Source organism: Miniopterus schreibersii (genome assembly GCF_964146895.1).
Source record: "Miniopterus schreibersii genome assembly, chromosome: 11".
NCBI classification, from domain to species: domain Eukaryota; kingdom Metazoa; phylum Chordata; class Mammalia; order Chiroptera; family Miniopteridae; genus Miniopterus; species Miniopterus schreibersii.
In genome coordinates this window covers 28,891,658-28,914,170 of record NC_138111.1, presented here as the reverse complement: position 1 = coordinate 28,914,170, position 22,513 = coordinate 28,891,658, and the positions used below count along the sequence as shown (strand labels likewise).

The 22,513-nt window shown below is 39.6% G+C and overlaps 4 protein-coding genes across 4 annotated transcripts in view; 1 reads left to right on the top strand and 3 right to left on the bottom strand.

Annotated features, from left to right (window-relative positions):
• Positions 1-9,770, bottom strand: part of RIGI (RNA sensor RIG-I) — a 51,332-nt gene extending 41,562 nt beyond the window's left edge. The window contains exon 1 of the mRNA XM_081150903.1: positions 9,697-9,770. The gene's annotated coding sequence lies outside the window, so the exon portion shown is untranslated. The remainder of the gene's footprint in view (positions 1-9,696) is intronic.
• Positions 1,664-11,656, bottom strand: TOPORS (TOP1 binding arginine/serine rich protein, E3 ubiquitin ligase). Its single transcript, XM_081150901.1, has 3 exons — positions 11,384-11,656; positions 9,697-9,891; positions 1,664-5,201 (listed from the first exon to the last, which is right to left on the bottom strand). The coding sequence occupies exons 1-3, from the start codon at positions 11,384-11,386 to the stop codon at positions 2,271-2,273; spliced, it is 3,129 nt and encodes a 1,042-aa protein (XP_081007027.1). The 5' UTR covers positions 11,387-11,656; the 3' UTR covers positions 1,664-2,270.
• On the top strand, positions 11,291-12,199 carry SMIM27 (small integral membrane protein 27). Its single transcript, XM_081150905.1, has 2 exons — positions 11,291-11,429; positions 11,777-12,199. The coding sequence occupies exons 1-2, from the start codon at positions 11,385-11,387 to the stop codon at positions 11,888-11,890; spliced, it is 159 nt and encodes a 52-aa protein (XP_081007031.1). The 5' UTR covers positions 11,291-11,384; the 3' UTR covers positions 11,891-12,199.
• A 719-nt stretch (positions 12,200-12,918) lies between these two features.
• On the bottom strand, positions 12,919-22,053 carry NDUFB6 (NADH:ubiquinone oxidoreductase subunit B6). Its single transcript, XM_081150904.1, has 4 exons — positions 21,747-22,053; positions 19,542-19,634; positions 16,365-16,409; positions 12,919-13,099 (listed from the first exon to the last, which is right to left on the bottom strand). Exons 1-4 carry the CDS (start codon positions 21,924-21,926, stop codon positions 13,031-13,033), a joined length of 387 nt encoding a protein of 128 aa, XP_081007030.1. The 5' UTR covers positions 21,927-22,053; the 3' UTR covers positions 12,919-13,030.
• Between the last annotated feature and the right edge of the window lie 460 nt (positions 22,054-22,513).

The following is a 22,513-nucleotide window of genomic DNA, read 5'->3' as shown; positions in this document are numbered from 1 at the left end:
TTGACCTGCCATTTGACCCAGTGATCCCACTTCTAGGAATATATCCTAAGGAACCCAAAACACCAATCACAAAGAAGTTATGCACCCCTATGTTCATAGCAGCGCAATTTCCAATAGCTAAGATCTGGAAACAGCCCAAGTGCCCATGAGTAGATGAGTGGATAAAAAAGCTGTGGCACATTTACATCATGGAATACTATGCAGTGTAAAAAAGAAGGATCTTTGCCCAGCCGGGCGTGGCTCAGCGGTTGAGCATCGACCTCGGATCCAGGAGATTGGGGTTTGATTCCCGGTCAGGGCACATGCCCGGGTTGTGGGCTGCAGCCGATCAATGACTCTCTCATCATTGATGTTTCTATCTCTCTCTCCCCCTCTCCCTTCCTCTCTCTGAAATCAATAAAGATATATTTAAAAAAAAAAAAAAAGAAGGATCTTTTATCCTTTGGCACAGCAAGGAGGGGACTAGAAAGTATTAGGCTAAGTGAAATAAGCCAGTCAGAGAAAGACAAGTACAGGATCTCGCTTATACGTAGAATATAATAAACAAAATAAACTGATGAACAAAGTGGATCCAGACACACAGAAGCATGGAATAGACTGAGGGATCTTATAGGGAAGGTGGGGAGTGGTGAGTGGGTGGGGAGAGATTAATCAAAGAACTTAAATGTTTGTAAGCATAACCCACGGACACAGACATTGGTATGGGGAGAGCCTGGGAGTGGGATGGATGCGGGGTGGAGGGAATCCATGGGGATAAAAAAGGGGACATCTGTAATATTCTCAACAATAAAGATAAACTTAAAAAAAAAAAAATAGATCAAATAAATAAAACAGCATTCTTAATACTTAATAACTATAACGTTATTTCATAATTTTAAAGTATGTTCCTTGATCTAGTCTTTCCAGTTTATCAATTTCTGAACTTACTAAAAATTATCAACATCAACTTTAGATTGTCATTTGAAGCCAGTTTCCTACAGTCTTTGTCCTTTGGGTAACCCTGTCTTCTTTTAGTTCTTGGACTATTTCAAGCTTCCCTTTTGCCTTTGGATCTTTACACATCTTTTCCTTTGATAACAACAACTCTACACCTACCTGTTTTCTGGATTTCAATTCAACCATCACTTCCACCTGAGATTAGACCCCCATTGTATGCTTTTATAGTAAACTGTACTCTCTCCAGAGAACGCAGTTATATACATATACACACACATGCGCGCGTGCACACACGTATCACAGCAGGTATTCCAATTTCTGTTAACAAAGAATGAACATGGTAGCAAGGCAAATTGAAGGCTAAATTTAGATTTAACCCAAGTTCTGCTGCTCACTCGCAATCCTACATCAGACTGTAGATCTAGAGCAATTTTTATCTCCAAAACAGGATAATACATAAATATAGCCACTTTGTGTATAAGAACCACCAATGTAGAAGTCTGGCAAAGGTTTTTCATTTGTTTTTAGTAAGCTTAATGCTACATAACTGCATTTTTCTGAAGACAGAAGGCAAATAATATACTCTTCAAAATCAGATTAAAGAGCTAAGATAATTAAAACTGAAATGCAGCTCACCTGAAATTCAGTACTTGTGACACAAGTATATCCTTATTTTCACTAAAATAATTTAACTTGAGAAATTTATCAGCACTATACAGGAAAATTTCTGGATTCTTGTTTAAAGTGTTACTGTTTTATTTTTTTCTTTTGTTGATTATACATTTTTTTACTGGCAGATCAGATAAACAAGTATATAAAGGAAATATTTAAACCTTTTGGCAGAAGACAAACTGTGCAGATTAAAACATCTCAATTTAACCTGAAGTAATGGTTTTGAATCATACAAATTTTTAAGAAAAAAAATAAAGACTATCTAAACAGATTCTCCTAGCGTATAACACATTTCCAGAATAACTCTCAAAAAAAAATTTCAAAAATACTCATTGACTACTTTAAAAATGTCAATACCATATGGCTTTATGAAATAACTTCTAAAATTATATATTTTTATTTAAAAAGGATCCCAAGTTTTAAATAAACTGCTAGCAATAACATTTTCACTTAAAAGTGCATATTTCTGAGGGTGAGACATACTTTTTGAACAAATAAATTTTACAAATTTTTAACACATAAAAAAACAATCACAAAATATTTTTAAGGGGGAAAGGAGTTTTCACCAAAAGTCTCTTTATATAGATTTCAGTAGATGACACTGTTCCTTTTTCTTCTTCTTTTTATACTATCAGAATTCTCAGTGAGATGCTTTGGCAGTTTTAAAACATGTCACGGTCTCTACCAAAACATACTGACATTAATGATGTCCGTGGAGATGACAATTGCCTTGATGGCTCAGTGTGAATACACACATTACTGGGCTGGTTCTCCAAATCAGCAGCAAAGGTGCTCTCTTCTCTTACATCAAGAGTTTGTTCAACTGAAGCTGGCTGGAGTGGAATATTATCTACAGCTTTGTTGGCATTACTTAAGTTGCTAAGTGTGGTAATATCACCCTCTTTGTCGAGAACACCAATTTCGTCTTCTATTGTAACTATATCTTCAGTTTCAAATGTTTCCAAAGGAGCCAAAAACTGACTGTGTAGAGGGCCGTGAGGGCCAGCACTGTCACATTCTCCACCCTCCTTTACTCCAGAATCCTTATCACTGTCACTGTCGATGGTAATTACCACTGGGGAACGCGAAGCATTATCTCCATGGTGCTTCTTATGCTTCTTCTTATGCTTCTTCTTTTTCTTTTTGTGATGTCTAGTTGTATCGGTAGCTTTCCCTTCATAAATTATCTCTACACTTAGGCTCCGGGTCCTCCTTTTCCTCTTCTTGTGTTTTGTCTCTCTGTCTGATGATCGGCTATCTGAAAAACTGTCACTCTCATTTTTATAATTTCCACCCAATTTTGATGAAGATTTTTGGCAATGACCTTCCTTTACTTTAGAAGTAAACTCACGAGATGGTTGAGCCACTTCGTTAGAACCCTCCAAATGCCGTGTCTTGTATTTTCGTTTCCCTCCAGGCTTTTCATTTCTCACCCGGTCAGGCCCTGTAGATGCAGTCTTCGACCTATTACTAGATAGGCTCCTTGACCTGTGCCTTTCATAGTAGTAGTATTTCCTTTCACTGTGATTATTTCTTTTCCTAGCATTTGTTCTTTCAGAAAAGGACTGAATTCTAAATTCTGGACTTGAAGATTGTCTGGAATAATGAGCTCTAGACAGAGTTCTCCTCCTGTAAGATGACTCATAGCCATCTCTATCCTTGTTTCTACTGTAGTAAGTATACTCCCACTTATATCTGCTTCCATAATTATTCTTTAGATAATAATGATCTTTAGTTCTGCTCCGCGATCTTCTTTTACCATGATCACTGCTACGAGATCTTGATCTGCTTGTGCTTTCACTACTTAGAGAAAGAGTTTGGCTTTTTCTTGACCAACTACTATCTCTAGTTCTCGATCTTTTTTTGTCTCTTCTGTTTCCAGGCTTACTACTCTCCCTGCTTCTGGATCGTTTTCTTTTGATTCTTTTCTTCCCATGATGCTTTTTATGATTCTTCTGATCATGCCCACTTCTACTCTGGGAACGTGAATCTGAACTTCTAGATCTTCCCCTCCTTCTGTGTCTGTGGTTATATGGGGAATATACTCTGTCTCCTCTGACAGATGAGCTCAGGTCTCTGGGAGAGGACAATGATGTAGATCGTTTCTCTTCCTTCTTAGATTTGATTCTTGTACCAGAATCACAATGACCTTTATTTATTTGCTCATCCTTTCCAAGGACAGAGCGTGGAGATGAACATCTACTAACATCACTATCACCAGAACTATAAGATTGCTCTTGTTCTTGCGTCTTCACAGTCTCCATTTTCTCATAGGAGCCTAACTCCTCAGAGTCTGAGGACAGTTCAACAAGTTCTGGGGTCCTCTCGGCTAGTGGTTTAACAAACCCAACAATGACACAATTATCTGAAGAAGAATCACTGTCATTATTTAGGTCCTCATTGGTTTGTACTCCTTGTATCTGAGACATGGCTCTTCCGGCTACAAGTTCTTCATCTGAACTATCAGAAGTATTTAAAAGGGAAGACATGACAGCATGTACTTGCTCTGAGCTTGAGTAAGATGGCCCTGGAGTCTCATCATCCCATGGTGCCCGACTAACAGTGGCTACATTCATATCCATCTCTTGGGTCTCAGCTTCATCTGGAGATATTGTTATGACTGAAGAATCAGAATGGCTACCTTCTTCATAGGAAGGAGCAGGGCAATCATAATTAGCATGTTGATCAAAGGCTGCCATGTTAAAAGGAGATCGAGCAAAACTGATGAATTCATGTATAAAATGCTCAGTCCGGTTAAGTAAAAATGGCCTTAAATCAGACACAAATGCCTGACTCTCCAAGTCATAGCGAGTAACATTACTCATGATGATGTGCTGCACTATATTCACTAAAGATCCATGAGCTCCAAAAAGAACTGTAAGTTCGCGTTTTAACCAGGGGACCAATCTGTGGAGACAAGCTGGATTTCTACGGAAAAATTCAGCTGAAATATCCCTGTAGCGACCACCATCTTCAATATTTCTAACGCGAGCACCAGCTCGATAGAGAGTTCTCCTAAAATTAATAATATCCTGTTCTTGAATTTTCCGCAAAGATCTTTCATCTGTAGAAGTTGGCCTCCTTGGAATCTGTCTCATAAGTTGAGAAATTTCACCATCTCTAGGTCTTGATGAAATGCCTAACCCTTCAAAGAGTACTCCACTATCTGGTGGAGTTGTTGTTCTTCTATTTATGGTACTACTGGGTGAATAAACTGAAGCATTTCGCTCTCTTGTCATAGTTGTACGATAGCGAAATCGTCGACCATCAGGGGTAGCAAAAGAACCATTATATGAAGGCCTCAGGACGTACTCTTTGAAGTCATCTTCTGCCCTCACAGAATGGAAAATAGAATCAAAGGGCTGTTTACATAGTGGACATTCAGCTTTGTTTTTAGACCACTCCTGTACACAGCGAAAACAGAACTTATGTAAACAGCGATCTAAGTAAGACACATTATCAAATCTATCCAAGCAAATAGGACACTTAGAATCAGGAGATGCATCAGCGGGTACTGTCTGTTGCAATTTGCTAGTGCCAGCTTTAGGTGAAAAGTTGTCCATTTTAAATTCCTTAGCTGCTGATGCCATTACCTGTAAAAGGAAAAATTTACATCAGTAACCTGGTAAAAGAGAAATGAGTAAACTTGAAAAAAATACAAATAATGACTCTGAAACACACTTTGGTGAAACCAGTTCATTATCTTTGTAATATAAAGGGGCAGTGTCGCCTAGTAACGCAGTACATAAGCTCAAAAAACAAATTTCCCCGAGTTTGAAACCTGGTTCCATACCAGTAGTGTGACTGCGTAAGTTACTATTCCCTATGCTTTAATTTCATCTGTAGATCACTGCCTCACAGGGTTTGTGAAGATGTAAAAAGCCCCTAGAAAAGGGACCTAATACATAGTAAGCTCTCAAGTATTATATAATATTCTACTATTCTTTTTAAAAATAACTTGAGAGAAATATTTGATATATACAAAAAGGTACAAAGAAAAATATTCCAAGTATACATGTATCCACCACTCAGATTTAACATTTTCTCATGGTTAATCCAGATTTTTAAAGATACCCTCCTATCCTCCTTTAGAGAACAAACAAAAACTCCAAAACATCAGTCCTCAGTTGGTGTTATTTCTCTGTATGGTTTTATATCTTTCATATACATGCCCCAAATAATATAGACTACTGATTTGCTTTATTTGTGGTGTTATATATGCACCTTTAAAAAGAGCTTTAGTAATAACCTTCTATGGTGACAGGTGGTTACTAGACTTATTGTGGTGATCACACAGTAGGTACACAAATGTTGAATTACTATATTGTACACCTGAAACTAACATAATATTGTTTGTCAACTATACTTGACTTAAAAAAAAAGTTAGTGTAATAATTTGCATACCAGAAAGTTTACTTGTTTAAACCAATTCTGTGGTTTTTAGTGAAAGAACCTTTCAAACACAAAAAGGACTTTCAGTGAAAATTAAGTGAAATACTAAATGTGAAAGCACTCAAGGGCAGTGCGTGGCTAACAGCAAATGCTCACTAAATGTTAGCTGCTGTCATTTTTGTTACTACACTATTGTTACTACACTCTTATAGTCAGTTCATCACTGATTCCTTTCAATCCCCTTAAAAAGCCTCTTAGCCTTTCTATTAATCCAAAGTCAGCTATAAATCTTGAATTATCCTTTCAGTCCCTTTCCCTTATTATCTTTTCCACAAAGATCACTAAAATCTTAAAGATTAGTTTTGTTTTCTTTAAATTCATCAGTTTATATTACCCATAACTTACAAAATGAATTAGCCAGAGCTGATACCTAGTTTGCATTTTAGCTTTATTTTATAAAATCCCTCTTTAGCTGCATTTACACTAATCATTTTATATATATTAAATATTAGTTTCTTCCTTTATGTTTTCCTGAACCTATTATTCATCTTTCTCTACCTCCTCTATTCAGGAAGTCCCACCACTAGTCAGCCAGTCATATTAGTCAAATAATAAAACTGTAACTTTCTAAATAACAGACTCATTGGTTATATCAAGCTCTAACAAAAACAAAACCCACAACAAAAATTTAAGATTGTGAAGTATTTCATCTTAGATTTCAAATTAAACTTGCTCATCCAGGGCATCTTAACTTTCTGAGAGTAGTAACTTAGTAGGGACTCAATGCTGAACAATTTTCTTCAAGGGATCCAACTATTTCTAGTCTTCTATTTTCTACAGTGGAAATGCAAAAATCACCACTATCCTTAAGAGAATAGAATAATAAATATAAAACACCAATTGTTTTCTTGTTAACATAGTTAAACTCTGAAACCTTAATATTATATAAATTTCTCAGCATTCCTTCTGCTTCTATTTTTTATTCTCCTAATCAGGAAAAAAATTAAATAAGTAAATAAAAATCTTTAGGATAAGAGACAGCGTGCATGTGTTAAGGGAAGGAGTGAAGAGCAGAGAGGGAACTAGAGAGGTTATCAGAAAAGCTGGACTGAAGACCAGGTGCCACCTAAAACTAACTCTGTAAACTAGAAAAATCCACATTAACTGTGGACTTAGTTTAGTCCATCTATATAATGAAAGGATTATTAGACTTTTAAAAAGACCTGTGAATTTCAAGTTAACACATTTGTTTTAATTTTTTTTTCTTTAAATATACCTTTGATTTCAGAGATAGGAAGGGAGAGGGAGAGAGATGAAACATCAATGATGAGAGTCCTCATTGATTGGCTGCCTCCTGCATGCCTCCAATTGGGGATTGAGCCTGCAACCAGGTCATGTGCCCTGACCCGGAATCAAACCGCAATCTCCTGGATCCTAGGTCGATGCTCAACCTCTGAGTCACACCCAGCTGGGCCTGTTTTAATTTTTTACTTATTGATTTTAGAGAGAAGGAGAAACATCTATTTGTTGTCCCACTTATTTATGCATTCATCGGTTGATTCTTATTTTTTATTGACTTTTAGAGAGAGAAACATCTATCAGCAGCTACAAAGAATGGCATTCATCCAAAACACCAAACAATGGTAATGAATACAAATCATCAAATTAGGAATTTACTTCTTCAAAATCATCACTCAATAGTACTAAAATTTAAATATTTTCTAAGATACAAAGTAGAATTACCATATGACATAGCAATCTTACACCTATCTGTTCAAGAGAAATGAAAAAGTATGTCCACACAAAACCTGGTAAGCGAATATTATAGCAGCATTTGTCACACAAACTCAAAAGTAGAAATAACCTAAATGTCCATCAACTGAGGAGGATAGATAAGATGTGGTATATATCCATACAATGGAATATTTGGCAATAAAAAGGAATGAAGTATTGATACATGCTACAACATGGATGAACCTTTTCATTATGCTAAATAAATAAAAAAATCAGCCACAAAAAGACCACATGTATGATGCCATCTTTATAAAATGTCCAGAATAGGCAAATCTATAGATGGAAAATACAGGGTTAGGCAAAAGTAGGTTTACAATTGTTCATATGGAAAATAATACAATAATTAATAAATAATACAAGAATAAACTGTTTCATGTACTCACAACTGTAAACCTACTTTTGCCCACCTCTGTAGATTGGTGGTTGCTGGGGGTTGGGAGAGGGATAAGGTTTCTTTCTGGGATGATGAAAATATTCAATTTGATCATGGTTGCACTCTGCAAATATACTAAAAACTATTGAATTATTCTAAATAAAGTTTACCATCTTTAGGATAAACTGATTAAGCCAATCCTTCCCTTCCCAAATCTTCATATTACATTTGGAGTGATATTTTAATGCAGAGCCAGGGCTGAGAATCAAAACCACTTAATAGCTGTGTGATCTGAAAGAAGTTATTTAATTTTTTTAGACCTTAAATAACAGTACCTACCTGAAAAGAAGGGATACATTCCACGAAAACATTTAGGATAGTGTTTGGCAAGCATTAATGCCGTTTCCCTATGTTATGTGAAAATAAAGTTACTTCTAGTAGTTTTCATCACCGATAACTCGTTATAAAGGGTCCAGAGAGATGACAGTCTAAAACGACTTATCTTTGTACTTAACATTATTGTACTTAATATATCTAAGCAAAGTAGTTAAAAAGGGTTCATAAGTGGATAAATTAGAAATATACCCAAAGGATTTAAAATAACCTGGGTTCTACCTCTTGTGACCTTAAAGAAATCACTGTACGTCTCTGAACTGCAATTTAATAAATTCCAAAAGATCACATGGAAGACATAGGATCTACTGACCAGATCCTATAAAATTTAATTCCAATTCCAGCAATAAAAAGAAGCGCTCGGGAATCTTTCCCTTCTAAAGCCACCCATTCCAGACAAGCATGCTTGTTTCAGCTGACTATCTAGTTTTTCATGCCACTGACTAAAACCAACCCCCCCCACCTATTAACTTAAATCTTGGGTAGCTCTTTCTTAATGTTGAAAATCACCTACCAAAACTTCTATTCACTTTTCCCCTTAAATCACTGTTTGCCTCATCTCAGCACTGCCCCCTTCCAGTATAGGAATGAATCTGCAGCCCACGAGGAAAGCTACACAGACTGAATGAATGAGCCCAGCCCACAGTGTATACAACACGGCACAGACAGCTCCAACAGTCACGGCGATAGTCGTTTCCTTGGGTTGCGAACCAACACCAACCAGGATCTAAGACAACCACCATGTGCATTACATAATCACAATGAGCTAAAATATCGTTATTCCCATTTTACAGACAGGCTCAGAGAGGTCAGAGAATCCATCCAAGGTCACACCTCTGACAATGGAGATGCCAAGATTCAGACTCGCTTCGTGTTGGATTTTCTCCTCCCTGGAGACCAAGGTCTTTCCAGTTCACGGGTAGGCTCGCGCAGCCCCCCTACCCGCAGCGCTCCTTGGAAACGCAGCCCTCTTCCGCCCACCCGCGCAAATCCACAGGTGCGCCGCAGGTGCCGTCTGCCCGCCGGGGCCCGGACGGCCTCTCAGTTCCCTACTCTATGGACCTCCCTCTAGACGGGAACTCCAGCTCGGCCAGCCCTTCCGACCCCCGCGCCCCATTGTTCCCGATCTCACTCACCTCGGAGAAGGTCGGCGAGTGCCGGGCTGGGGCACTGGTGGCAAGCTCCCGGCGGCCCAGGAAGCCAGGTCGGTGACGGCAGGATCCGCGAAGGCGTACCCGGCGACTTCTCCGCGGGCCCTCAGGAGCCGGAGCATGCGGGGGCGCTTCACCCTCCTCGCGAGACAGCGGAGACCCCGGCGGCTGTTGCGACCCCTGTGACGTAAAGCGCTCATCACCAATGGTAGCTTGGAGGCGGCGGTAGGAGCAACACCCACCCAGAGGCTCCGGGCGCGTCAAAACAAAACACCCGGCCTGCGTGACGCCTGCGCAGAAGGGCGCCGGGACTGAGGGCGGAGCTTAGTGCGCTCGGCCCTTAGCCGCGCACCCGCCGCGTACCAGGTGCAGGAGCGACTAGACTTTCCCAGGCAGAAATCGCTATTTTCGTTACGACTAATCTCTGGGGTTACAAAGGCAGAAGCTTAATGTCGCTCCTAACTTACCAGGAAAACACGATAACTAGCTTGGTCTCATTTGAACCTCCCCAAACTTTGCGAGGTTACTAAAATTATCTCTAGTATATAAAGGAACTGAGTTACATAGAGGTGAAGTGACTACCTCCCAGGAAATAACACCGAGACGTGAATAGAATCCAAAGCGAGAACCCAACCAGTATTCTATAGTCTTCAGAGAGAAAGATGTACTCCAGTCGAGATAAACAGGGATTACCTTGATAAAATGGCCTTGAAATCTCCACAAAACTTAACGGCTTTCTGTCAAGCCTACTTTCCCCCTTCCCCACCCCCGAAATCAGAATTAAAACCCTATTTTTAGAAGATATGTGAGATGTGCCGTGAAAGAGCGTCTGAGCCTAAAGCGGCCCACTGCCGCAGCCTGCGCTCTGGCCTCAAATGTGAGCGTCCCAAACATTCTAGAGCTGAACTTGGTACAACGGCCACGTGCCAAACCGTCGTCCTTTAGCGTAACATTTGATACGTGCTAACGTTCTAAGCACATAATAAACGCTCAACACACACTTGTTGATTGGCAGGTACATTATGCCGGAGAACTGGTGCCACGTTATTTCTTCTCAGAAGTTATCATTTACATCAACAAGTCACTGAGTTAGGAAAGACTTTTGTTTCTTCAAGAAGGGCTGTTATCAGGGATTCCCACAACGATTCGTCACTGTTACATAAAAGTGGGTGGTATTGTTTGAGCCAACGATGACTATACGAAAGACTATCAATATGATGTGGGAATAGATGCGAGAGGAAACGTTAATTCTTTCAGCGTTAGACGCCGGTGTAATATTTAACACATAGATTAGTTTTCCAAATAAACTTTTAAATGCACACGACGGAACATTACCTTGCATTAACACTGCACTGCAACTGAAAGAAACGGTTAACGAGGTACGCCTATCTCTCTAAGCGGCAAAAAAAAAAGGCCATTTTAAAACATTTTCTCGTCTAATCCCCTCCCTGAAAGGCGGGCTAGGCCCGCGATCACGTAAGCCCGCCCCCAGCTCCGGGCGGAAGAGGCCGGCCCGGCGATGGGAAACGCGCCTGGAGGCGAGTGGGCGGGCATTCGTGCCCGGATGTAAGATGGCCGCCGCCGCCGCCGCAGCCCGACAGCCGCCGCCCCGGAGGTTACTCTAGGGCCTGCGGGTCCAGGCCGTTCCGGCGGAGCGCCGTTGCCTCCTTACCATGAAGCCAGTGAGTCGCCGCACCCTGGACTGGATTTATTCAGTGGTAGGTCCGCGGTCGGGCGAGCTCTACGGTGTCTACTCCCTGGGCTGGCGGGCGGAAGGCCCCGTATTCCTTCAGCGCCCAGAAACTCTCAAACCCATTCCTGAATCAAGCATTTCACTCCCTCCTCTCGACTCCGCCTCTTCCTGGAGGACACGCTCTTCCGCTCCTTACGTAAGGACAGTTGGGCGGACTCGCCTCCGGAATTCCATTTATTCGTTTGTCGCTGTAACTTCCACCTTAGCAACGTACTTGGCAACCAGTGGGGGGGCGGGGCAGGAAGGCGGTACTACTCAGTTAAGTTTTTCGCTTTTACTCCCTCTTTCATTTTCATTTATTTACTTTTTTAGTTGCTCCTCGCGATCGTATTACTTTCCTGGGGATATGTCATCTATGCATCGACAGTAGCTGCTCGACGACAGCTAAGGAAGAAATACCCAGACAAAATCTTCGAGAATGAATGAAAATTTGTAATTCTTCTAGATTTTATTCTATGCAAATGCTTCTTTACCTCATGCTTATCTGACACATGTCTAGATTTAAAGTAAAATCCATAATACAAAGTTTCCAAAAATTTTTTTGCATACAGTCCTTTATAATAAACCGCTAACATGCTAACTTGTCAAATACTTTTAAATTCTCATATAACAAAGCAACCCAGACCTGATGCCTTTGAGTATCAGATCGTATATGGAATGACATATGCTTTTCAACTTAGAGTTTCTAAAATACCTCTTTTAAAATGCCTCAAAAAAGCCACCGTTAAAACAAAAGTGTGTGGAATTTCTAGTCTATTTATTGCAACATTTCATTCTGTTGCATACCTACACAACAGACTAGATTAAGTACTATGTAAGAAAAAAGAAAACCTATCATGTGACTATTTTTCTATGTCTTGTTTTCCAAATCAAGAATGGTCAGGGCCCGGCTGGGCATGGCTCAGCGGTTGAGCATTGACCTAGGATCTAGGCAATTGGGGTTCGATTCCCGGTCAGGGCACATGCCCGGGTTTCAGGCTCGATCAGTGACTCTCTCATCATTGATGTTTCTATCTCTCTCTCTCCCTCTCCTTTCCTCTCCCCGAAATCAATAAAGATATATTTTTAAAAAGAACAAAACAAACAAAAAAATGGTCAGGAAGCCCGGCCAGGCGTGGCTCAACGGTTGAGCATCCACCTAGGATCCAAGAGATCTGGTTTGGTTCCTGGTCAGGGCACATGCCCCTTTTGTGGGCTCGATCCCCAGTGGGGGGCTTGCAGGAGGCAGCTGATCAATGACTCTCATCACTGATGTTTCTAACTCTCTCTCCCTCTCTCCCTTCCTCTCTCTGAAATCAATAAAGCTATATTTAAAAAAAAAAAAAAAGGCCAGGGAAAGGTAATTGCTCATGTATCTTTTTTTTTTTATTTTTAGCATGTCCACTTTTTACTTATTGTTAGATAACTCAAAAAGTCTTAAACTGTATAGTGTTTGGGAAGAAACAGACAACACATATCTGAGAGTAAACTTTATTAAAGTTACTTTTCCAGAAAATATATTCAGTAAATATGGTAATGTAGCAACAAAACTTGGGCTCATATGCCTTAGAAATTGTAAATTAACCTTCAATGATGTTGATCAGGAAATTTTTTCATTGGTGGAATTACTTCTCCAGTCTCCAAAATTGTATCACCCTAGGAAAACAAACATGCATTAGAAGAAAAATCTTGTCTGCAGAGGTATATCCGCTCAGTCAGAACTCATACCAAAAATCTAGTTCAGCTTTGGCATTCACACTATAAAGGGACTTTAACAAAGCAGAAGCTGTCTAAAGATGGGAAACCAATATTCAGAACCTTAAGGTGGAAGTGAAAGAACGGGGAAGTTTCACTCAAACGAAATAACCAGAAAGGGCATAAAAGTGGGTCTTCACAGAGTGACAAAGGAATAATGTTTATTTGCAAGGTCCCCAAAAATAGAAGCAGTTCTTGAAAGAAGTTACAGGGGAACACCTTCTGCTCAATATAAGGAGGTAATATATTCCCAGCAATTAAATGTGTTAGGCAATCACCAGTTTACCATTTGGCCCAGAGAGTAGAGACAGAATGCAAACTTTGCCTGAGTAGCTGGTTCAGGTGTCTTCAAACCTAGATAGAGTATGTGTGGTAGAAAAGGTATGGGCTTTGGAGCCAGAACCAAGTGGTGAGAATCCTGGAAACTCCACTGACAAGTTATATAAGATTAGGCAAATTACTTAGCTTTAGTTTTAGCTTTGTGTTTAGGATAGCAGATTCTGTCAATCTGTCAGTCCATGAATGAATGGGTAGAGTAGAATTATCCCCCATCCCACCCCTGCCATTTCCTGACCTAGTACTGCTCAGGACTGTTACCTGATGAAGAAATAAACTTTTTAAGTTTAAGCCATTATACATTTTGGGGATAATTTATTACCATAGCTAAGATTACCCTAACACAGAAATTAGTTTTCTGAAGTGGTACTAATGCTGCTGTAATAAAAATTGAACCACATGGCACTGGCTTGGCAGTCTGGAGAGGTAGCTGGAAAAAAGTTATAGTATGTGTTTAACTACTAGCTGCCTTGGGAAAGTAGAAATAAAAATGGAGAAAATAAAATTCAGGGCCTTTCAGGGTTGGAAAATCAGATTGTTTCTGAATCTAAATAGTAAGGATTAACACTGAAGACATGCTGAGAAGCCCAATAACCTCAGTAAACAGAGGGATGCAGCCCTTTGTCAAAGATCAGATTGAAGTGAAGATTCTGTTTCAGATGGCCTCCACATAGCTGCCACTGAGTTGAGAGGCAGTTGCATGAGGACAAAGAAAGGAGAAGACTTGGTAACTATATAGAAAGCACAGATGCATGTGGGACTGACTAGAAGCAAATAGACTCCTATCAAGTATTTTTCATTTCATGCCTACCAAACGTGGGAACTAGATGGTCAAAAAAACCGAACAGATAGACAACAGAAGCCTGTGAATGTTTGAGCTTAAAATAACCTCTGGCACTCAACCTTCTGTGAGCAGGAGGTAGATTTAAAAGGCTGTAGGACCCTAAGAAGGGCATGCTTCCCAGTGCCTGTTTTAGATGTGGTCTAGGTTGATAATGGAAAAGAAAGACCCCCTGTACAGAGCCAGGGGCCAGGAAGAACAATGAACAAAGGTGTTACTTCCAGAAAACACAATCGGTGTCCATTCAAGTAACTCCCATACACAAGGGTTAGGAGTCTTTGTAATATCTGAACACAATTTCAGAATTGCCAAGAATCAGTGAGTGCTCTGCTGTCTAAAATTCCACCACCAAACAATAGGTATGGTGGTGGCTGGGGGACAAAGGATACACTTAACTTGCCTTTTTGAGATCCTCAAATCTCCAAAAGAAGTCACATCTAAACCTGACATACTATTATGCATCATCTGGAGATCTTGGGATTTGAGGCTAGTTATAGTGATGGGATGGGACTTTGGGGTTTTCCCTAGGGAAGGAATTGTTATATGTGTGGGAGAAGGCAGCAAAGAGCTATTCAGACTAAAAGGATGGACTGTGGCATACATTCCAGTCACAGGAGGCCGGGAAATATAAAAAAGCACATAGCTATTTACAACAATGAGAATGAGTACTGGCCAACAGGATTTAAGAGAAGTGATGTAAGCTACTTGTATGTTTAGGCCTTAAAATCATCCCAAGATGTCCAGCCCTGTCTTCCCCTAACATGATCTTGGAAGCATCATTCTAGACAGTCTTACTAACTATAAGACAGGAAGATCACATGCTCTACATTGTGATGTCGATAAGAAACTGACCTTTGTTTTGTTAAACCAAAGAGATTTGGAGGTATGTTTCTTACTGCTTATCCTATTCTGTGTACAAACGAGTGTTCTTCAAGTCCTCAAATAGGAAGCTTCTTAAAGGGATCAATGGCACAGAAACAGAAAGAACCACAGTGGCAAAAAATACAGAAGTAGAAGAAATGCTATGGAAGTATTATGTGGTCTAATGAGAACCTTCCTTTTTTTCCTTTGAATAGTAATGGCAAAATAAAAAGATAATAAACAAATATGTAAATGGAAGAATACATAAATTACCCAACTGGTGAAACCAGTAAGATAATTACCTATTTTGAGACTACCTAGGCCCTAACATACATCAATGATAATGAAATATAGAAGAAATCCCCTACAATTCCTAAAGCAGAGTTCCAACTAGAAGGTTAGCCAATTTTCGTGGTTCTCTCTATAATTCCCTTACGTTGCAGTAGATAATGGGTTATTGGGACTATGTCATTTGACTGAAGCAAGAATCAACACTGAGTTTTGTTTTTCAAAATTATAGAACTTAAGGGGTTGACAATAGTTCATTATCTGTGACTAGAAATAGGATATAACATGTATTTTTCTATGTTAAACAATAACCTCAAAACCAGTACAAATACCAACCGACTACTGTGTAATCTTTTAATGCTGAAAAGACTTCTTTTAAACTAGGATAACAGTTTATATATTCATATTATAAAATTTAAGCACACATTAACAGATTTTAAATTCACAGATGGAGATGTTAAGGTCAAACTGCCATAAGAAATGATAGTTTGAAATAGTAACAGGAATTCAGTTGCTATTACTATGCTCAGGTGTCTACTCAGGCTCGTGCCTAAGTCCTTAACCCTACATAAAAACAAGACACCTACCTTCAATTCATTTTAGGACTATAAAGGTCATACAAGATTTATAGACAGGTTGAAAAGAAATGTGCCCACCTCCCATTTTCAACTGTAACTGCTGCCTCACACTATTTCTTCCTTTCTTTTTTAAACAAGAATATAGAAAAGAGGCACTTGAACTGACAGTGAAAAGAAAGGAACATTTTAGTCAATCACTTGGGGAGGGAAAGGAGAATGAAAAATAATGAAAAAAAGAAAAATCAGATGTTTTAAGACTTACTGGGAATATTCTGGGCTTCCTTTCAACAATGGCATACGGTTTTGTCTGCAATAAGAGTAATGCTGTTAATTACGGTTTTAGAGTTTCTTGTAATAAAAAAAAAATCATATCCCATATGTTTAACTTAGTCCCAAATTTTTACCAAACTCCAGGCTCATACAACCATTTACTCAATATCTCTACTTGGCTGTCAATAGGCACCTCAAACTTAACCATGTCCAACACTTAACTTCCCCCAGCTCCTAACTTGCCCCTATCTCGGTACATGACCCTTTCATTATCCCAATTAAGTAGGCTAAAAATTTTTACTGCTCAACAGATCCTGTTGGTTCTACCTTGAGACTATATCCTAAATGTGCTTCTCACCACCTCTAGTACTACTACCCTTGTCCAACCCTCTATCATTTTTCAACTACATGTCCTCCTACAGTCTAATCACACTGCAGGCAGAGTAGAGTGATTCTTTTAACATATGTCACTCCTCTGCTCAAAGGTTCTTAATTCTTATAGAAAAAGCCAAAGTCCTTGCTACTCCTCTCTCCTTGTACTATATTACTTGTACTATGGTAGCTCCTTTGCTATTGGTCCAAACAGTTGGGCCTGCCTGAGCCTCAGAGCCATTATACTTAATGCTTCCTCTACCTGAAATGCTTTTCTAGTTATCTGCTTGGTCCATATCCTCATGTCATTTACATTTCTCTTCAAATAGCACTTCCTCAGAGAGGCCTAATTTAAAATTCTCTAGTCTTTTACCCTGCTTAGTTTTTCTTCTCCAGACTTATTGCCTCCATTTTAGACCTATTTATTTATTTATTTATTTATTTATTGCCAGTCCCCTAGACTAGAATAAACATTTCATGTGGGCAGGGACTCGTCTGATTTGTTTACTGCTGTATCCCTATGTTTAGAACAGTGCCTTGAACACAGGAGGAACTAAATAAATATTTGTAAAATGAATGTATTTATTAAGCATATATATATTCATGAAATACCAAACCAAAAAATTTAGAAGATTACTGGCATGATGTAAAACTTGGAGAAACAGAAGCCAAAAGCAGGAGAGAAACTTAGAATACAATTAGCGGACATTAAAGTGTCTTTAAAAACATTTTATATAATACAATGTGAAAACATTAAAATGTCCTTTAAGAACTCTGACCAGAGGTAATGAGACATTGAAATGTCACCAGAGAGAAGGTAAAAGGTGTTAGCTGAAGCAAACTGGCTGCAAGGGTTATTAAGGATGTAGTCCTACCCAAATCAAGAGAAAATAAGGTGAAAGAGAGGCCTTGGGATCTCTACTGACACAAAACATTTAACTAATTATGTTCATCTTTGATTCAGGAAAAATCACCTGAAAGTACGAATTCCTCAAATAAACAACCATATTAATGTCTTGAATTGTTGACCCAGTAATTGCAGCTTGTTAAATTCGCTTTTTAGGAGATAAGTGTCTTTTCAATCCTAGAAAAATTTAGTTAAATATAGATATGATGAAGTATATCAAATCCAGAGTATAGGCAGGTGACTGTCAAATTTAACAAGTCCCGAAAAAAATGGGACAATCCATATATCCTGTTATTTAGAATATTTGCAATGTGTAAAACTATTAGAGGTTTTAAAATATTCGTTTTAGGATTCTAGTTAAAGTGGATTTACATTTTACTTATTCAGTTGTCTATCATCTATTACAATCATTATTTATTTTGATGCTCAAGTTGTCCCAGTGATAGTCCTTTCAAGCTGACTCTGTGTCCTTTTGTTATAGTGCCATCATTCCTTGAACAATACTTTCTGGTACAACAAGCTCATCTTGTATTTTCCCTGCCTCAGCCCTGGACCTTGCCATTTCTCCGAAGAGCCCTGGATCCTTTCAGTGAAGAATTTCATTTAGAAAATAAGACCAGGCTACTAGATGTGCTAATTACCATAAGACAGTTCTGCCACCAGGCGCTGTCAGTGGACAGAGCTAGGGAATATCCACACATCTATATTTACTTCTCTATCTATCAATACATATTAAAAACCACAAGTTCACACCCATACTCCCAATTCCATTCCAGTAGCACAGGGTTTTCTCCCTTTCCATATGTGTAGCTCCCTTTTCTGACAATGGGAATCCTGGGGCCCACTATCATCAATATATGTACTTATTTGACCAGTGTTCCTATATATAACCAATCTCCTGTCACGATCACCACACTCCAATATAAATAATCTCCTCACCTCATTCGGGTTCTGACATCTTACTATGTGCTTCCACCTCCATCATTACCCCAAACCACTCTTCTTCCAATATCCTACACCAGGTTGCTGCCACTGCTACTCTCCAAACAGGTCTACTCACCAGTATCCTACCCCCTACCCCCACGCAGCCACCCACTCAGGATCTAACACTCCTCAGTGGGAAAAAGAATGCCCTCCTACTCTGTTTGGGTTACAACACTCCATGCTGGGCAGCTACCGCTGCTCTCCCTTCCTTGCCACTCCAGAAATGCACTCCTTCCTCACCCTGCCTGGGCTCCAACACCCTACACCAGGCAATCCTTAGCCTTAAAACATGGCAACTGGCTCACTTCAATCACCACATGCAAGATCTTTCCATGAAAAAGTCCTGGATTCTAAAGAAAAAAGTTGTGAAAAATCAAATAGAAAAAGAAAAGGGAAATGGGATGATGACAAAGATAACCTTTGACTATTTTGAATTTTACCTTATACCAGATCTATGCTCGAAAAGAGAAGTAGAAATTCTTTTCTCCCTTCCTACTCATGATCCTGAATCTATACTAGTATTATTAGGTCAACTACATTCTGATCATTTAAACACTTTCTTTGAGGAAATGCATTTCAAGTTGTAAGCAACTAATATAAAGATTAACTTTTTGAAAAACCATACATCACTTAAATTTCATTAAGCCTTTTACCTAAAAGGATTCAAAGTAGTTCAAAGTCAGTTTCAAGTGGCAGATTATTTCCACTAAATAAAGCAGGGTAAGAAAGATGTTGAGCGGTTTACTGAATGCTCTGTCTGGGATTTGTCTAGGGAAGGTTTCACTGAACATCTTATATCAGTTAAGGGGAAATAAACATTTGGCAATAAGGCATACCCACATAAGAAATGATTTTGTACAATATTAAAAATAAATTCTGAAAAACACATATTTAAGACATACTTACATTCACATGATATTTGAAATAATAATGCACAATCCACGCAGGTATAAGTACATGAGTAACAACAAGGACACTGTGTCGATATGTCTTATAGATCTGAGAAAAAAAACCATACACAAAATAAACAGATAGCCCATCTTTTTGTGGCAGGAAAAAAAATCAGTGATATAACAATGTCATGATTATTTTAAAATTTCTAAATGCTACAAATTTCTTTATAGTCTATAGCTACCCTCAACCATTCAAATATTTTTCTAAACATAGGGCCTGCCAGGGGATACCTATAGTGCAGGGCAAATTGCATTAAGACAAGTAGCATTTTGCATGACTAAAGTAAGACATAGATCTTTTTTTAAATACTTCTAGCCCTGGCCAAGTAGCTCAGTTGGTTAGAGTGTTGTCCCAATACACCAAGGTTGTGTGTTCGATCCCCGGTCAGGGCACATACAAGAATCAAGCAATAAATGCACAAATAAATGGAACAATAAACAAATCGATGTTTCTCTCTCCCCTGCCTCTTTCTCTCGGGAAAAAAAAAAAAAAAAAATCAAAAATATTTCTAAAATATCTTTACTATTATAAGTTTGTTAAAGATAAAACATGGCATAATAATGAAAGAATAATTTTAATTGATTTAACCAGAGTAATCAAACCTACAGAATTTTTCAGGTAAAGTCATCTCCGTAATTTATCAATTTCAGATACCAACAACCAACACCACTTGCAACATTCTAGGTGGGAAGCAGACAACCTGAGCACACTCATGCTGAAAAAAGAGTGTTTTACATACTTGGGTAGGAGTGTTCCAAGATCACTTTGGGATGCCTTTATACTATTTTAAGAGAAAGGCAAAAGAGAGCTAAAAAAAAACAATGGAACTTTTCCATGGCAGCCAATTTGACTGAAACACACCTATCCTTTCAGGGAAAGGATTCTAAGTTGTTATAGATATGATTGTGGAAGAAAAAATTAAAGTAAGGTAAGATGGATTTCAGCAAATGATTATGTACTGCTTTACATCACTAGCTGATGGGAGGGATGTGTACTTCCAACCAGCAGCTGCCGAAAACAAGTAATTTCAAGGATACAAAGGGTGAGAGAAAGGTTGAATTAGAGTTTAATTTCATCACCATAAATAAGTATCTAATACCACTTTCTCAGCAAAATTTACAACAGACTTTGTAGCACTGTAAGAAAGTAGATATACATAAACTTTAGTGTGAACTTCAATTCCTAGCTCTATGATCACAGGTAAATCACTTTATTTTTGTAGGCCTCAGTTTCCACTCATTTAAATGAGAATTAGGAATAGGTTTCTACCTTATAGGAGTAAAGAATTAAATAAAGTAAAACATGTAAAATGCTCAGCAAAGTGCCATGCACAAAGTAAGCACCCAAGTGTTACTTATTAGTATTATTCCATTATTATCAGCCAATGTTGTAGCTAAGTGAAAGCAATTCTGAGATATAGTGTTTATCACCCATAACTGATGTGCTTTAGTTAATGACCTCAAGAAAATGTCCAGAAATCCTGAAAATAAAGACACCTCTTAAATGAGTAATTTTCTGTACAGCAAGGTCCAGGAATAGCATTTTTTTTTTTAATGAAAAGGTGTGTTAAAAGTACATAGTGGTAGTTTAGAAAGGTGGCTCTTGAATATGACCATTAAGCATACCAATAGGACCCTGTCTATTATGGTAATCAAATAGGAGCTGTACTATCAGCTCACAGTGCCTTGTGGTAGTGGCCTGTAGTGTTAGTTGGTCTTCTATAACTTCAACCTGAAAAATCAGACAAGTGTCCTCAAATACTAAAATAATAGAATTTTAACTAGTGAATCCTTGGCTATCAGTCTGAGAAAAGATCTGTACAGTCAAAAGAGAACCAAACGTGCAGCGTGCTGTAAAACCCAAGCAAAGATTCGCCTCCTCCTCCCACTAGACAGACAGCAAAGGGTCACGACTCTCCCAAAGCCATACATGCTCCTGGACTCCTGAGTCCCAGCTCAGGGCTCTTGGGGCAAAGCAGCGTTCTGGCTAAACCTAAGTCTCGCTTGAACCTGACCCTCCCTCGGGGAACTATGGGGACTTGCGGGTGCACAGCGATGTCAGTGTCCTTGGTGCGGCTCCAAGGAACAGGCATCGCAGCACACAGGCAGGGGGGCACGGAGGTTTGTGCGTATGGGGAGAAGGAGGCCCGTCACTCACCAGGTTCTTCCAGGGGGCCTGGTCCTGCAGAAATTTATTCCAGAATCTCTCCAAAGGCCACACCCTCTGAGGGGGCAGCACCGGCTCCCTGGGGCTCAGCTCCTGGTCCTTCAGCCATCGCCTTCTCAGTTCTCGCAGCTGCTGCAGCCGCAGTTTCTCATCTGGCGTGTACCCTGTCATGTCGCCGCTAGTACCCAGCCCGAAGGAAACGGCGCGTCCCCGGAACAGGGTATTGGCACTTACGCGCGCTCCCGCCGGGCCGAGCGACCTTGCGAGGACGCCTGGGAGCGGCGCGCCGATATGACGCCACTCTGGTCCCTCAGCAGCGGCACCAATCGCCGCGCGCTGGCTGGGCATGCGCAGAGCCTGCACCTGCCGCTCCAAGTCCGGCTAACCTGCCAGAGGGGGGGAGGAGCGCTTTAGGGAGGGGAGGAGGGGAAGAGGCTGCGGAGAAGGAAGAGCGGGAGGGCTGGGAGCTGCGGGGTGCGAGTAGGTGATTCACTGAATGTGATTTCCAAATGTAAAATTCTTTACTTGCCTTTCCCACCTTGGAATTCCTTTCCTTGTGACCTAGAGTCTGTGGATTCGACTCAGCAATCCCACTTTTAGGCCTCTGTCCCAAAGATACGTTGGTAAAAATATGAAAAGAATGTGCAGGACTATTCACTGCAGCAGTATTTATAATAAAATGTTGGAAATTGCCCCCAAATCCCTCAGTAGAGATCACTGGTTGAATAAATCATGGTACAACAGCACAGCGATGTGCT

Excerpts from the sequence above, each read along its gene's own strand:
- SMIM27 (XM_081150905.1), top strand. The coding sequence starts at position 11,385 with ATGAAGCCAGTGAGTCGCCGCACCCTGGACTGGATTTATTCAGTG. Across the intron at positions 11,430-11,776 it reads TGGACTGGATTTATTCAGTG|TTGCTCCTCGCGATCGTATT; the intron begins GTAGGTCCGCGG and ends TTACTTTTTTAG.
- TOPORS (XM_081150901.1), bottom strand. Across the intron at positions 5,202-9,696 it reads ACTCGCCGACCTTCTCCGAG|GTAATGGCATCAGCAGCTAA; the intron begins GTGAGTGAGATC and ends TTCCTTTTACAG.
- NDUFB6 (XM_081150904.1), bottom strand. The coding sequence starts at position 21,926 with ATGACAGGGTACACGCCAGATGAGAAACTGCGGCTGCAGCAGCTGCGA. Across the intron at positions 19,635-21,746 it reads AGGCCCCCTGGAAGAACCTG|ATCTATAAGACATATCGACA; the intron begins GTGAGTGACGGG and ends TTTTTTTCTCAG. Across the intron at positions 13,100-16,364 it reads GGAAGCCCAGAATATTCCCA|GGTGATACAATTTTGGAGAC; the intron begins GTAAGTCTTAAA and ends TTGTTTTCCTAG.